General features: G+C 44.7%; 1 protein-coding gene across 6 annotated transcripts in view; it reads right to left on the reverse strand.

Annotated features, from left to right (window-relative positions):
• The window catches only part of ABCC5 (ATP binding cassette subfamily C member 5), a 94,071-nt gene that overhangs the window by 35,414 nt on the left and 41,431 nt on the right, over nucleotides 1-17,226 (reverse strand). For 3 of the 6 annotated variants that reach the window (XM_084638804.1, XM_084638803.1, XM_084638806.1), the window contains 3 exons: nucleotides 5,855-6,015; nucleotides 5,436-5,591; nucleotides 4,484-4,631 (listed from right to left, as the gene is read on the reverse strand). In XM_084638804.1, the coding sequence (XP_084494930.1) occupies nucleotides 4,484-4,631; nucleotides 5,436-5,591; nucleotides 5,855-6,015 (465 nt within the window). Of the gene's footprint in view, nucleotides 1-697; nucleotides 1,914-1,949; nucleotides 2,306-4,483; nucleotides 4,632-5,435; nucleotides 5,592-5,854; nucleotides 6,016-17,226 lie in introns of those variants that run through there. The other 3 variants (XM_084638808.1, XM_084638807.1, XM_084638805.1) reach the window with 3 other exon arrangements.

The raw sequence follows: 17,226 nt of genomic DNA on the forward strand, positions 1-17,226 counted from the left end.
CTTTGTTTGTCAATGAGCGATTTGTATTACATGGAATCTTCTTTCTAGAAATAAAAATGGTCAAAACACACAGTACTGTTACACAAAGCCCTGCTGAGAGCAGAGAGTCAAATTTAGCAGGTATGGGGAATTGAAATTTGGAATCTTATTCCTTGCAATAAAAACTTCTTATTCTTTAGGTCTTCTAACTTAACATAAATCTGTCAGTTAGTTGAAAGCAATGCTTTATCATACAAAAAAGTTTTTAAAAATAGTCTGTATTTATACATTTGAACACATTAAGAGACATTCCTTTATGTGACATTAAGACCTTTTTTGTTTGCGTCAAACGTGCTTATTTGATAAAAAGGAACAATGTACCTACAGTTGTACTGGGGAAGAGTGAGAAGGGCATTTGCAAAACATTCCTGAAAATAAACATCAGCAGTTTAATAGTAAAGAAAAGAACATGCAGAAAACACAGGTAAGTGATACCAGACTATTAAAAAAAAAAAAAAAAAATGCTTTGCCCCACCACCCACCTCCCCCCTCCAAAAACAAAAATATTTTACCTCAGGAATCACATTTCAAACATCACCTGCCGAAAGACAGGACAGCCCCAAGAACCACTGATTCCCACCTCCAGTTGTGTGTTAGCCAACAGCATAGTATATCATCATGTAAATCACATTCATCAGCAGCATTAAATACTATCAACTGAGAAATAACAGTCTTTTATTTAAAAACAATCAAGTGCCATGTTAAAATGGGTAACATCTCACAAACACTGTACAACAGGAAGAGCATCGCATAAACATACAATCTGAACATACAAGAGAATTATAAAAGGCTAGAATCTAACAAACAGTCTAGCCTCTGACGCGAACTAAGTTAAAACTACACACACAAAATTAAAGATACAAAAACAGAACCGATATATGTTCACAAAGTCCGAGAAGAAGTGAAACTTGCAGTGCTAGTCAGGCAGGCTCCCGAGGGTGCATGGATTCTTAAATTTGGTTTAAGAGGTATGCTACAGTAAGGCCTCACAGCTAACAAATGGAGGTTCCCTAAAGAAGGCTTTTCGACAAAGATGCTTAAAGACGCTGGTGTTTATACGGTTAGACGTTGGTACTTTAATACAGAGCTGAGAATTACCTTTGCCCACAACACAACAAAATGCCAAAAATGTGAGATCAAAGAAATGATTTGGAAAGCCTTTCACAGTCTGTTGAAGTCCTCTTGGCTAAAACAGGTTTTGCAAATAAGAGTTCTGCATAGCGTGAGCAGGGAGGAAAAACAAAAAGGCACTACTTCAGCAAAGGTAACAGCAGCTATAGCCCAGCACCGAACAACAGATAAAAATGGAGGCTGAATGCGTTTGTCCTGAAGTGGCTGATTCTGTATCCCAGAACCAAGGAAACATGCTGTATATAGTTTTGCTTATTCACTTTCGAAGTGTGAATTAAAGCCAGATGTCCATCAGGTTCTGGAATGGCCCATCGAGAAATTTACACACTAGTCCCTGATCAAATGTGAGAAGCTCACATTCACAGAACTACTGTATTCCAGCTTTTTCCTCACTTACATTTAGCTTTACATCAACTGTTTTGGCCACAACTGTATACAGTTGGTTTGCAGTTACTAATGAGAAGATTGGCTTCTTTTCCTGTTTTCAATCCAACATACACAACTGAGTCACTGAGTAGTGGGAGTCAAAAGCCCCCCTTTTCCTCACGAGCTGTAACTCAGCATGATCGCAGCACAGCAAGCATTTTCTCGCACCCCACAGCACTGCTGAAAGTCTCCAAGGGAAGGTGTGTAAAGATAGCAGATGTTTCCTGGGGTCTCTTTCCTCCCAAAACCTTTTAAGTGCAATTTTTCAGCACTGTTCTATAGAATCAGCATCTCCCGTGGTGAGATAAAAGACAATGCTTACATTATACCAAACAAAAACAAAAAAAAAACATTTCAAACGGAAAAAAAAAAAAAAGAGGAAACAGCAGATTAAAGAATTTGAAAAAGGAAAAAGAAGTCACAATATTTAGCATTTACATTTCAAAACATTCCATTTGAAGAAGTTTAATGAAAAAAAGAAATCCAGCAAAGTTCTTTACAAAATTGGAGTTAAAGCTTTAAAAATTTTAATTTAAACTAAGTGGGGAAAGGGACTCCTGCGATTGTTACCATAGTAATTGGTATTAGCTGCTCGGCTGTCTTAAGCATTCCCATTGAATAAACATTACCTTACCTTTACTCTTGGCGTTGGATTCTGACCAGCTTGACTGTCTCATTCTGATCGCAGAATACAGCCATCCTGAAAATTCTAAAGAACAGCTTCTGTCATTGGTTCCACTACAGAGAAAGATTCCCCACCCACATCCAGTATCTGACAGCACAAAGCAAGCTGCGACTGGAGCGGAACTAGAAGAGTGGGAAACTTACCTCAAACGGCTTACCACTCCCCCCTCCAATAACTGTCTGAACGGTCAAGCTGTACTCCACTAAGATAGCAAGTTTCCCCATCTCCCAAACAGGAAGGCTAGTTCTGAGCAAACATACAAATTGTTCAGGCCTGGAGTTAAACTGATTTTGTTTAGTAAATTAGAAATATTCTTTGCCCCTCCCCTCCATCTGAACATAAAAGGTTTAGCAGCTGGTTAAATGGCAGCAACTGTATCAACTGGAGATGAGAAGTATCTCACCTGCACTCGTGCATTCTGATGGTTATTAGAAGGTATTCTGACACAGGAAAATAAGCAGTCTCTGAACAGGCTACAAGGTTAGAAATTGTGCCAGATGTGCAAGACTCCTGAAGGATATCAAAAAGCCCAAATATGAAATCCAATAAGCACCCCCTCAGTTATAACCATCACAATGCTTATTAGTGAGACCACCACTACGCCATTTCCACTAGCATTCCAATGTCATGGAAGTTCAATTCAGAATTTTCAAGTTTGGGAAAATGTTTAACTCCATTTTGGTAATTTTCACCAATACATGTGGACAAGCTAAGTGCTTTTCCAGATCTCCCTTCTCATTTCAATGTGACTGAAAAGGTGCATCAGTACAAGAAAGCACTGATACTTCAGAGGAGACAGCATAGGTGTATCACTATGGGGAGGGTGGTAAAGACTCATCTTTCATTCCAAGTGATGGAACCCAAAAGGGCACTTTCCTTATTCAGAGAGCAGTCCAATCTTGACTAGATATAGGCAAATGTTTGAAGGATAACTTTAAAGCATCCAAACTGAGCATGAATTGGAACCTAAAAACCCAACCTATTGAAGTTTCTTCCCACTCAGCAGTTTGGCTCTGACAAATAGATACAATTATTCTAAAGAAATTAGGGACAACCCTGCTGTAAGTTCTCTGCTAAAGATAAGAGCAGCTATTGGGCCCTGTAGTGAAACAATGACAGAAGCTCTTCTTGGGGGAACCTGGTTCTGTTAAAACCTTAATACTTCAACATTTTGATAATCAACAGTGCACTCAACAGGTTGTCCAAGTGTTTCATAATTACCACAAGCTATTATCATTAATTAGTTATTACTGTGAAACAATACCAAGAGAACAATTATTGTTATTCCTATTACAAGAAACAAGGCAAACTTTTAAAAGGTTCAAAAAGCAAGAAAAACATTTTTAGAAGACTTTTAAACCTAACAACACACCCCCGTTGTACTTACCCAAGTAATGAACCTCCATCTTAACAGCACACTGAAACATGTACTACAAGCAGTAATACTGCTCCTACTCCTCAAGGGAAATTTGTAGAGAATAAATTTAGTCAAGATCGCAACTGTAAATCTGCACAACATGTGCAACAAACAGGTGACAAGAAAATGGTGTGAATGTCAAGGCCCATACGTTGAATCTTCATTACTAACTAGTGCAAGCAGCAGCAGTTCCTAATGGCAATTCCATATTCTAATGCTTCTAAACGTAACCCGCCTGATCAATCCTTGTAGCATCGATACCCACGTTTGCAGACTTCTCCTGAGCCCCATTTCCTTTGGTTTTTAAATAATGATCTAACACCACCACTCAGTTTCATTTCTTGCAGACTGCACTATTAATGCGAATGCTCTACAAAGTGATGTCTTGCCAGTTTGAATTTTACTTCCAAAATAATTACCTATCTAAAAGCAAAAAACTTTAGGCAAGAATTTAGTGCAATATGATCACACCAGTTAAGGAGGAACTTTAAGCTACACTCAAAACGAGAGAGAAAAGCCAAGTGTGTTTTTCTTTCAGGACACCTAAACCCACTACCTCTCCAGAAACCTGGCCCCATCAGTAAATGATCCACCAGCCGTATGAAAGCTATCTTGCATTGCTGTTTCGTTCTGGAAACATCATCTTCTCTCAGCAAACTGTAAGGACCAATATTTCTAACTAATCATACTGTGTCAGTGACCCTGCAATGAAACCTTAACATGTTAGAGCTGGCCATGGGATGGAGCCCTCTATGGTTGTTAAAAAAAGGATGGATATTACTTACTGGTCCACTGAAGCCTGCAAGCTGCGTGATCATCAGACACACTATGGAAATTATGAGCCTGGTGCGGCAGAAGATCCATACAACCCTCCGGAGAGAAGCATCCTCAGGTCCCGTTTCTTTCAGTTCTTCCTGCCATAGTCTCTCTAACCTAAAAGAAGCACAAACCAGGAGTTACAAATCTTTCTACTGGACAACAGATGCTATATCTCAAAGGTTATTCTCTGATAAACGTCTCATTAGACACACGACTGTGAGCAACACAAACCATCAAGCTTCATAACATGGATAGCATCTTCTACACAGCCAGGGAAAATAGTTCTATCCTGAATTTCTGTGCAAAGAGGCTTCTACACTGAGCAGAACTGAAAAAGTTAGAATGCTTTTTACTTTATCCAGAGTCCTATTAGGAACACAAATCTCACCACCTCCTCCCCTTTTCTGTTCTATCCTGCAATAAAACCCTGGGGCTAAATCTTATAGCTCTTGCCCTGAGCAAATATCTCACTGACCACAACAGTTTAGCCTGACTGCAGGATCTGGCCTGTAATCAGACCATATTCGGTTACTATCATTGTTATCTGGTCATTAACTCAGCATTGCATGTTCAGAATCTGGGCTGAGACCCCCAGAACTTGTTTAAAAACATAAAAATAGTTCTGATAAGGAGCAAAAGCGGAAAAGCAGTTATGAAACACCCATGGGGATAAAACCTGCTCAGTTACAGCAGTGCGACCCCACTGAAGTCAGTGAGGTTGAAACACCAGTGTATCTCAGAAGAAACTGGCCCCAGGATAAATAAGTTTAAGATCCCCTCCTCTGATAGAAAGGATTTAAGAGCTGCTTTTTCAATATTAGCACATGCAAATATCTTCAAAAATACCAGACTACAGTATATACCAGGCTGCAAAGGGCTAGAGTACAAGGGAAATAATATGGACCAGCATATCCCTACCTTCTACAGTTAACATCTGAAGACTCATGCTTTGACAAAGGCCACACATCGTCCATAAACAGCTCCCCTTTCTTGTACGCTGTGCGGGCCAGAGGAGTGAGCCATGAAAAGGTCATGCAGGAGAAAAGTCCAGCATTGTCTACTGGGTGCTGGTGTCTAAAAGACGAGGGAGAAATTACAATGAAATGAAAAAGAGAAACTATTGCAATAACCTTTAAGAAAAACAAAATCCCCTCCAAATACAATCATCATCTGAGAATTCTGCATGGTCTACACAAATAAATACTTGCTAAATACATTTTCAAAGATGACATTTCAGCATCAACCAACAAATTTAAGAGCTGCAATCACATTCTGACAGTCTATTTTCAAGAAGGCTGAGGTTGCCAGATCAGTTCTTTTTTAGCACAAAGTCTTACTTGGAAGTAGTCCGTATGGGTTTTAGCAAGTTCAAGCCATGGTGATATTTGCCCTTGTGATGCTGCTCATCCAACATTCTCAGCTGGGAATGCACGGAGATGTCCAGCGCAAGGCCTTCTGCCCGTGCTGCTGTTTCCAAGGCATCTTGACATTCCACCTGCTTTTACAAACAAGACAATGGAGTCAGAAATTCAAGAGTCCCACGATAGTCTTAAAATCAATCATTTCTGTCTCCAGCAACTTCATACCTGTTACTGCTGTTGATCACTGTGATAATGTAGAGCAATCACTGTAACTAAAGATCTCTGGGGACAAATTGATAGCTTGGGGGCAGCAAATCAACGCGGGGGTCCCATATAGTCTAGATCCACTTTAGCTCTCTGGATTTCTAGAATGGTGGAGCTCAAATAGTAGCATGGTATCCATATGTTTTGGGTTACAGAGGATTAAGTACATAGACTTCCCAGACTAGATCAGAACAATGGTCCATCCTGCCCTGTGACTGGTCTCTGGCCCAGTACCAAATGCTCAGAGAAAGATGTAGAATGCTCATGATGGACAATTAGGTAACACCATGCCCAATGGAGAGGACTATTCCAAAGTTTAGGCAGTTGGTTATTGGCTTATGTTCTGAAACATGAAGGCTAACATACCTTATTAACCTGTATCCTATTTAGTGTAATTCAAGATATCTGTATCCATACGAAGGTATAATCATTTTCAGAATCCTATTAAGCTCTAAGCTTCAAAAATACCCTACAATAGTTCAACAAGTTAAATATGCATTGTGTGAAAAAGTATTTCCTTTGATATTCACAACCGTTGCCATTTACTTTCTCATAATACAGAACAGGGATATCCAATAAAAGGCAATTACACTTGTTCACAGAGGAGCCTCCTGAGAGCAGAAAATCCCTTTCCCATTGCTTCATGGCACCTCCCGAGGAAGCAAATACGCTACCCTCATCTTGGCCAAGAGATATTTTCACAGCTGTCTGAAAAGATGGAATTGAGTTCCAAAGAAGGGAGGAGAAAGTAGCACTCTGGACATACAACATGTCAGAGAGTCTCATGAAACTCCCTTTATTGAGGGGCCAGACATAGCAAGGGTACCAGGCGACATAGTACCAAAGTGTACACAAGCCCAGTGCTCAGTACTGACCCCAATAACTTAAATGGGAGCAGGATTAGGCCCGTTTACATGAAAAAAGTGATACTGAATATTCTAGATCTTAGAGAGACCAGTATGCTTTGTACAGCATCCTGACTTTAAAATCTTTGCCACTTTTCACACGGATACAACATGCAACATTTCCCCGTTAACTGCCCTATCAATGGTGAGATTATTCTACTTCTCTGAAAATATCAGCTGTAGCTAGCTAGTAGTCTCCTGAAGCATGATGGCCTCTGGGTTAAAGGTCCTAAAAGGCCATCAATACCAAGTATTTGATTCCCATTCTCTCTGGTTATATGACTGTGTTAGAAGTATTGATATTTGTCTGGGATTCAGGCTCACAGTCCATTAACATGCAAAGCATTATGGTATTATTAGGCCTCCATATACCCCAATGTGTACAAGAGACAAGGACAAATTCAGAGGGGCATAAATTCACCTTTCATTTATTTAAATAGCACCCCAAAGTAGGCCAGGCACCCTGCAGAAAACCAAAAATACACGGTCCCACCACCAAAGAGCTTACCATCTAAATCTAAACAAATGTGCGTTGACTCAGGCATATGTACAAACTGAAGACTGAATTAAGATTTTATTTAATATAATGTAACTGACTCACTTCTTATGGGCAATGCCTTCCTACTAAGCCTACCCAAATCAACATTTACCATTCGCTTAAAAAGTGACAGCCAAGCAAGTAGGTCTGTTGGACCCACCTTACCGCTGCATCCTCCAGTTATCAGCACAGACCTGACAGTTGGGCCCCTCTCTGTGGCCCACGTGACATGAAGAGGACACAAGCCTAGCCGGTGTAATGCACTGGGCACAGAAGCTTTTCTACAGGAGCAAACATCTCATGGAACACTGAAGAAGATTTGACTTGAGTTGGCAGCTCCTAGATCCCAATAGGAACCATTTTGGCACAGTTTCCCCAACTGGATCCAGCAGTGCAATCCCTAGCCAATGATGCCCTGCTGCCTCTGTTTGCCAAGACACAGACAGAGCTGTCCGAGCACCTCAACACTGATCAAATTCTCGGGACCAGCACTTCTCACTGTAGAGTTAGCTGCTGTCTCCAAGGGCTTATCTACACTGGCAATTTACAGCGCTGCAACATTCTCACTCAGGTGGTGAAAAAACACCCCCAAGCGCAGCAAGTTTCAGCGCTGTAAAGCGCCAGTGTAAACAGTGCACCAGCGCTGGGAGCGGGCTGGTAGCTATGCCTCTCGTGGAGGTGGAGCATTCCCAGTGTAGACTAGCCCCAAGGTAAAGCCAGTGCTGCAGAGAATGTACCGTATACTGCCCCAATAGCAGGTCTGGCAAGGAGAGGAGAGTTTAGAATGTACTGGCCACAGTTGCAATATACACCTGGAAGCTGGATAGTCTTGTAACGAGCAAATATTAATAACCAATCACTTAAAATTCAACAATCTAAATAAAACCAAAGAAGCTGTATTTGGCAGATAAAGCTCATGCTTCCGAATGAACTCACACAGATAAATCACAAATGACAAAACACACCATATCAATCATGGGTAAACACTTTTCGCAAAACAATCACTGCCTATTTGATCTCTCAGTTTTTCTACCAAAGGAAACCTGCACACCACCTTCAAAAGAGGAGTCTGGGAGCTTAAATTCAGAACTTAGCTAGACACTAAAAATCACGGACTCAGTAAAGACACTGTATATATGGCCCATTACAACAATCTAACTCACTAACCCTCCTTTGTCCTGTGGCTGTCCATGTCGTAACTGCCTCCAACGGCCTCTTGCAACATGTGTTAAACATAAGGAGTTAACACTCTGGTCCACGTTGTAGTTAGCTGTGACACTTTCCCAGACCTGAAGAAGAGCCTCTGTAAGCTGAATAGCTTGTCTCTTTCACCAAGAGAAATTGGTCCAAATTAACTCGCCCCACCCACCCCGGTCTCTCAACTTTTAGACAATCCAAAGATTTCTTTCTAAAGCACACCCTATGTAAACAATTTGGTTATCCTGGGCTGCCACTCAACAGAATTTCTCTCACATGCCTAGAAGTGACTGAATGGTACATGAATAGGAAACTGGTTTTGAAAGGAGTCTATATTCTTCTCAATACACAAGGGGAAAGGTGTGTGTAAACCCCTGGGCAGCAAGAGGAGAATGCATCTCATGGTGTTGGCACAGCAGACAGAAGCTTGATGAGTTGCTGTAAATGCCAGATTTGAGTCACCAGAAAGCAGTGCACCACACTGCTGTATAATAACGAGGTCTGCAGCTCTGTGTCATATTAAAAAAAGCCATTAAAAGCATGCAGTTTTAAGCCAAACCCACACTAAAATGTTAAGATGATCCAGCTACACTGCTCAGGGGGTGTGGACTGGACGATGTAGTTAAGCTGACCTAGTCCCTGGTGTAGACCGCACTAAGTTGACAGAAGAATTCTTGCACTGACCTAGCCGCCACCTCTCAGGGAAGCGGATTAACTGCAGCAACGGGAGAACCCCTCCAGTCACTGTACTCAGTGGCTACACTGAAGCACTTCAGTGTTGCGGCTGTGCCCCTATAGCAGTTGAAGTGTAGATAAAGCCTTAGGTCTTATCTACACAGGCAAGTTTCGGCACAGGAAAGCAGCTTTCTATAGTGCGACTCCCGAGATGTACACACTGCCACGCCACTTAGTGCGCAGAAACTGCCCAGTTGCAGCACTGTTAAAACAAAACAAAGAAACCAACAGCCCGATGAGAGATGTAGAGATTTCTCCGCCGGGGTACAGCGCCGCAGTGCCAGCGTAGACACCCTGGTCGATTACAGCGCTGCGACTGGCCTCTGGGAGGTGTCCCACAATGCCTGTTCTCACCTCTCTGGTCATCAGTTTGAACTCTACTGCCCTGCCCTCAGGTGACCAACCGTCAGCCCCACCCCTTAAATTCCTTTGGAAATTTGAAAGTCCCCTTCCTGTTTGCTCGGTGATGCATGCAGTGGTTTCAGCGTATCTTTCCAGGTGGCCATGCCTGCTTCGTGCACCAGGCGATCCCCCGCTTGGAGCAATGCTGAGCTGCTGGACCTCATCAGCATTTGGGGAGAGGAGGCTGTGCAGTCTCAGCTGCACTCCAGCCATAGAAATGATGATACTTACGGACAGATTTAACGATGCATGACAAAGGGGCCATGATCAGGACACAATGCAGTGCAGGGTCACAATGAAGGAGCTACAGAACGCCTACCACAAGACGCAGGAGGCAACCCGCCGCTCCGGTGCTGTGCCCACAAGCTGCCGGTTCTACGAAGAGTTGGACGCAATACTCGATGGCAACACCATCCCAGAGGCAGAGGAGCCACGTGCCAGTGTACAGTACGGTTCTGGAACATTCATTTCCCCTGCCCCTGCAGTTACTCAACATTTTGGGGGTCTTGTGGCCCGTGTGTGCTTGTCTGAAGTCAGCCAATTAGTGACAGGTATGTGAATAGAATCAGTGGTCTGTGTGTTGCAAATACTGCTTCTGTAAAATGTTGCATTTTGGCTTCACAGATATGACCTTGGGAGCCCAGCCTCCTGCTTTGTTATCGCCGGCTGAACGGCTGCGCACAATTAGAAAGCAGCCACGAAGAACTAAAGAGGACTTTTTGCGTGATGTCATGATGCACTGCGTGGCCAAAAAACAAGAATTAAAGGAGTGGCGGGACAGCGAAAAGAGGGACCAAAACGAGAACGCAGCACCAAAACGAAGCCACAGAGGGGCTCTTAAAAGTTATGGAGCGCCAAGCAGACACGCTCCAGGCGTTCCTAACACTATAAACCGAGAAGCTCCCTCCCCTGCAGCTGCTATCACAAAACTCTTTCCCATACGCCCCCCAGACACAACCAACACACCCTTAACAACCTTGCTCTGGTCAGTACCTGATGCATTCTACTCCTGCCCCATCACAGTCCAGCCCTGCAGACTCCCAGTACCCACTGCACTCAAGACCCATCCCTCTGCAGTTTGGCCCTGCTGAAGTACAGTACCTGCTGCGCTGTATTCCAAAGGACAAGGCTGAATATGATACCTGGACATACACAGATCTTTAACCGTCCCGGGACTCCAACTCCTCCCTTCCCCCATCCCCCACAGTGCTGATGTGTTTTTTTGTCTCTCCCCTCCGGTTGTTATTTTTTAATAAAAGCATTAATTTTGGTTTGAAAGCAATCTTTATTCCATTAATTGAAAGCAAACAGAGCCCTGCAAAGCAAAAGGCAATTTTCTTAAACCTTCATAATGCATCATCTGCACCAATCACAATCACCTCCTAGCATTATAAGCACTGCACTCCTGAGCACAGCAACAAATATTAGTAGATTTCAGCTTCAAATTGCTGACTCAAGGCATCCCTGATCCTTATGGCCCTGTACTGTGCCCCTCTAACAGCCCTGGTCTCTGGCTGTTCAAATTCAGCCTCCAGGTGCTGAGCCTCAGCGGTCCAGCCCTGAGTGAAGCTTTCACCCTTTCCTTCAGAAGTATTATGGAGCGTACAACACATAAGCATAGGAATATTGTCATCGGCCAGGTCCAGCTTCCCATATAGGCAGCGTCAGCGGGCCTTTAAACAGCCAAAAGCACCCTCAACAGTCATTCTGCAGTTGCTCAGTCTGTTGTTGAACAGCTCCTTGCTGCTGTCAAGGTGCCCCATGTATAGTTTCATAAGCCACGGCATTAAGAGGTAGGCAGGGTCTCCCAGAATCACAATGGGCATTTCGACTTCCCCTATGGTGATCTTCTGGTCTGGGAAGAAAGTCCCTGCTTGCAGCTTCCTGGACAGGCCAGTGTCCCGAAAGATGTGAGAGTCATGCACCTTTCTGGACCAGCCTGTGTTAATGTCTGTGAAATGCCCACTGTGATCCACAAGTGCCTGGAGAACCATAGAGAAATACCCCTTCCAATTAATGTACTCTGTGGCTAGGTGGTCTGGTGCCAGAATTGGAATATGCGTGCCATCTATCACTCCTCCGCAGATAGGGAAACCCATTTGTGCAAAGCCATCCACAGTGAAATGCACATTGCCCAGAGTCATGATTTTTTGGAGCAGCATTAGATTAATGGCCCTGCAACAGTCGACTTTCCCACTCTGAACTGGTTAGTGACCGATTGGTAGTAGTTTGGAGTAGCCAGCTTCCACAGTACAATTGCCACACACTACTCCATTGGCAAGGCAGCTCTGATTCTCGTGTCCTTGAGCCAAAGGGCTGGGGCAAGCTCACAGTCCCATGAACGTGGTTTTCCTCATCTGAAAGTTCTGCAGCCACTGCTCATCATCCCAGATGTGCATGACGATGTGATCCCACCACCCAGTGCTTCTTTCCTGAGCCCAAAAGCAGCATTCCACTGGGCTCAGCACCTCCGTGAATGCCACAAGCAATCTCATGTTGTTGCTACTATGCGTGGTGAGATCAATGTCGGACACCTCTTGCCTTTGTAGTTTAAGGAATAACTCCACTGCCACTCACAACGTTAGTCAGAGCGAGCAGCATACTGGTCAACAGTGCAGGATCCATTCCTGCAGACCGAAGATGCAGAGCGTGCAGTACACAAACGTTGAAAGATGGTGCCAAATGCAGACGGTAGCACAGAGATTGCTGGGATGCGAAGCAATGCATCATTGGGCACTGGGCAGGACCCAGGATGCCCCACGACCCCCTCCACCTTCCCACAACTCTTAGCGGCAGAAGAGGAAGAGATGCTCAGTGGGATAACTGCCTAGAGTGCACTACTCTGAATGCCACTACAAGTGTGAACATGCTATTGCGCAGGCAGCTGACAGTGTGAACACACAACAGCTTCACTCTGCCAGTGTAGACAAGGCCACAGTGAAATGAGACTTCTACAACACACACACATTGATTATATCATCAATGCACAGCAACAGACTTAGCAGTGTTTTTAGTGAATATCAAATTCAGATGTCCAAGGCTTCTGAGCTCTCAGTTTATATTATCATTTGTCCAGCACTGACAGTGTGCAGATCTCGCCTTGTTGCATAGGTTTCTTTTATTTCACTTGGTAAGTAAACTAGCATGTACATCAGAAAATACATAAAATAACAGGCTTCAACTCATATCTACTGGATTCAATGACATCCAAGTTGTAAGCATTGTAGGGAGGCAGTGTGGTTCCCAACGCCCCGGAGAGGGACGAGTTCCGCCGGACACCAGAGTGGGTGGAACCAGAGCACTCCAAGCTCACCCCCGAGAGGGTCAGATGCCAGATAGGAAGTATAAGAGCCCAACCCCAGCACTCACTCAAGAGGAACAAACGTCTCTGGCCCAGCTCCCACTGCGGACACTCCAGCAACCAGTGGCAGATCTGGAGACTGGCCTGACCAGCTGATCCTTGACGCGGACCAGTGTGCAGGAGAGTTGCCAAGCCTACCCCTCACCAGCTACCCGGAAGAGTCGCTGAGCTTGCCCCTCTCCAGTTACCCCGAGGATCCAATGGTGATCGACCTCCCTGAGGACACCACCTTGACCAAGATATCTCCAGAGGGGAAGTTGGGAAGTAGCCCAGAGGCAGCCGATCTGAGTCTAGCTGCAACACTGCCAGAACCCACGTCAGTGTGTTGCAGCTAGGATTCCCAGACGCAGCAGTGGGCCTTTGGCTGCTGCTAGGGACGCAGTGGAGTGGAGGGCCTGAATCTCCCCCGGCCACCCACGCATTGGGTGGCAGTCTCCCCCTCTCCCAGGCGGCTTAGAGCCTGAAGCCTGGGTGTGCTCTTTACCTGTGTTTGCTCAGCCCCTGCTTGAGGGTCTGAGCCTGAGAGCTTAGCTACACTTGTAAGTTAGAGTGCATTAAATCAGCCCGGGTGCCCTAACTCCTGAGGTGTCCACATTGGCAAGGCACCTAGAGCGCATGGACTCTGCACCTGGAGCGCTCCTGGTAATCCTCCTCTACGAGAAGCATAAAGCTTGCTGCACCCTGGCTGAAACACCCGGGTATCAGTGTGGACAACGTGTTGCATTACTGCGCTGTGATTGGCCTCTAGAAACGTCCCATAATCCCCTGAAGTCAGCTGGCCATTCTTGTCATTGTTTTGAACTTGGCTGCAGGCATGCGGATATTCCCTTTCAAAGCTCCATTTCTGACAGCCGGCATGCTTATCTGCTCTGGGACAAAGCAACCATTAGTGTGAAAATGCTGCTTTTGCGAGTGTGTGAGAGAGAGAGGCGGGTCTGCTAATGTCTAAACTTACAAGACAGCATGCTGACACACACTCTGCCCCCCAAAACAGTCTCTCCCCGCACATACACACAACACACTCTCCATCATACTCCACACACACCCCCATTTGAAAAGCACACTGCAGCCACTTGCACACTGGGATAGCTACCACAATGCACTGCTCTTTGTGGTGTTGCAAGAGCTGCTAATGTGGCCACGTCAGTGCACTTGCAGCTGACAGTGTAAACACACAGCAGCGTTTTCCCTGCTACAGTCTCCGAAGACTGGTTTAACTCCTGGCGCTCTACATCTGGAAGCGTAGCCAAGCCCATAGACTCATTGCGTGCATGTGCGCTGCTCAGCCCCTGCCTGGGGGCCTGAGCTCATTACAGCCTGGCCATGTTAACTGCTACCTGTGTTTTCTCAGTCCCTGCCCAAGGGCCTGAGCTGTGACTCTTTACTGCCCTGACCTAGGGCTTGGGCCTGTTAACTGCTGTTACCTGTGTTTGCTCATCCCCTGTCGGCTGGCTTGAGCCAGGACTCCTGTGGCATGACTGATTCCCCAGGGGCCAGTGCAGGGACTAAGGGAGGTGGTGTGGTTCCCTGCTGCCCCGGAGAGGGACGAGCCCCGACAAACACTCTCTACACGCATGCATGCCAATAAATGGGGCAATTCCTACCACACTTTTTCTAATTCACTATCTTGCTAATGCAGCATTGGGGGTTATTTAATATTAAAATACAAATACAATAAAAGCACATCTAGATTGCAAAGTCAAGCACTCAAAGATTAGGAAACGACAGGTTTATAGATGCCCTTTGCACATCCATCCTGTGACTTGAGTAAAGTGGGACCTGTGATAATATGTTCTCAAATAATTAAGGAAAGTATCATAATCTATATGCACAAGGGAGACAAATTAAGATTGCACAGACACCCTTTCTGTGTAGCATTTCCCAACTTTCAGGTATTTGACTCTGCAGCCAAAAATATATATAAGATAACTTATGTAATTTCCCAGCAAGGGGGATGCTGTGTTTTTTAATTATACTACATGCAACTGTAATAAAACAGCACCCCTCAAAATTAAACACCAAGTTTGGAAACCTGAACCTTCAACACTGCAGCACAGACTACTACCACGTGAACTACAGGACTAATTACATTAAGTTGGCAGCAGGAGAAGGCTGTTTTTCCAGAAAGGGGGTGAGGGATTCAGAGCAGGATGAACCACTGGGTCCAGGTGGTGGGTTTGGGAAACCCAGCCTGATCTCTTCTTCACCTCTAGATTTGAGAGAGCTCCTGCCCCATGTGGTTCCCCAAGATAGCCCCATTGGCCCATTCCCCCTATGGGCTGGGGAAGCCCAGCCCAGGAATCTTCTCCCCATTCCTGACCTGGTGCTTGGAATCACAGTATCACTCTGGTTTGGGACAGCCGGGCACCAAGTCACAACCCTCAGAAGGGGCTGGAACATGAGCCACCACTGGAGAGTGAGTGTAGGGAAGGCTTGCTCTCCAAAACGTCTCCCCCGTGCCCATCCTGGGCCTTCCCTGCACACCAGTCTTGGATTGGGGTTGCAGTGCCAGGGCACACCAGTCTTGGATTGGGGTTGCAGTGCCAGGGTGGACAGTGCATAGATGTAGTGGCGGGTCACCCAAAAAAAAAATTTAATTGGTGGGTCACCTAAGTTTCAGAACCCCGATATATAAATTGCTTGAGAAGAAAGTTTGATGTGCTTAAATGTATATAAAAACCCAAATATACATGCGACCCAAAAAGTTAGAAAGAAGTTGGGGGAGTTTCCTGGCCAAAATGGAGAACTAGTCTGCGTACAGAATTCTTCTGGGATCTTTTCTGCAGTTAAGAGATTGGAATATGTGAGCTTTTACCTGAATAGTTTACAGGTATAGTCAGTTACTTAAATTAATTTGTCCCCAGGACAGCTCCAGGGTAACAGGAAGAAGCAGATATTTTGCTGAATGCAATTCCCTTATTTTTTCAGAACCAAGGGTGTATCAAGCAGCGTTTTTAACAAGAAACGAGAATGGATATGAGTAGCATTCCCCTGAACCAGTTCTCACACAAAAGGAGAGACATCTGTGTGCTCACTCTTGCACCAGGAGTCCACGTAAAAGGGGTCAAACAAGGACTAAGAGCAGCAAGACTATGGCTCAGGATTAAGTGCACAGGCAGAGCAGCATATACTGCAAGGAACAGAATGGGATGGTTCATCTGCCCGTACGACATCAGACTCATAAGCCCTGACTGTACTCTAAATGTACCCTGTGTACTAGCAGAACTCAGAGACGAACAGTGCTTCAAGTGTAGGATACTAACAGAAGCTCCTACTGCCCACTGCCTTACTTGGCTATGGTTTAAAACCAACATTAGTTTGTTTTGCCTGAGGGCAGAGAAGTGTTTCAATTACATTTTTCTAAGATTAATGCTGCACTTTTTCCCCTGCCTGGATTTCCTTCTTTGTCCAGACTGTGCAAGCTTACATCTGCATCAGTCTGTCCTCACCTCCCTGCCAATTTTCTTTGAGTATATATATGCTGTAGCTATAAGAACAGGATGGTTTCAACAGGCTCATTGCATACTTTGTATTTAATTATATATTTGTAAAAAGATCAACCTGCTGTATAGCCCACTTCCAAGTGCCTCAGTGGGAAAAAGGGGAGGCACTTTAAAAATAATTTGTTTCCAGTTTCCTCCCTCTTCTTCCTCCCTCCCCCATGCGATTTAGCCACTCAAGCACATATACTTCCCCATCAACCCACAATACATTCACAGCAAGGTGCTGCGACACAATGGGTGTGAGTTTAATGTTTGCATGTTTTTGGTAGTTCACAGGAACACCTCATTCACCTAATGGTATGTATGAAAGGGGAGGAGACAGACTTTCATTCCTTGATTTGGTTTGTCCTAGGCATCATAGCAGTCACATAACCTGCAATTCCTCTGACAGATGCAGCTTTGGTTACACAAGTTTTCAAATTTATTTGAGCATAAGCTTTCGT

Source organism: Lepidochelys olivacea, assembly GCF_965140295.1.
Source record: "Lepidochelys olivacea isolate rLepOli2 genome assembly, chromosome: 9".
NCBI classification, from domain to species: domain Eukaryota; kingdom Metazoa; phylum Chordata; order Testudines; family Cheloniidae; genus Lepidochelys; species Lepidochelys olivacea.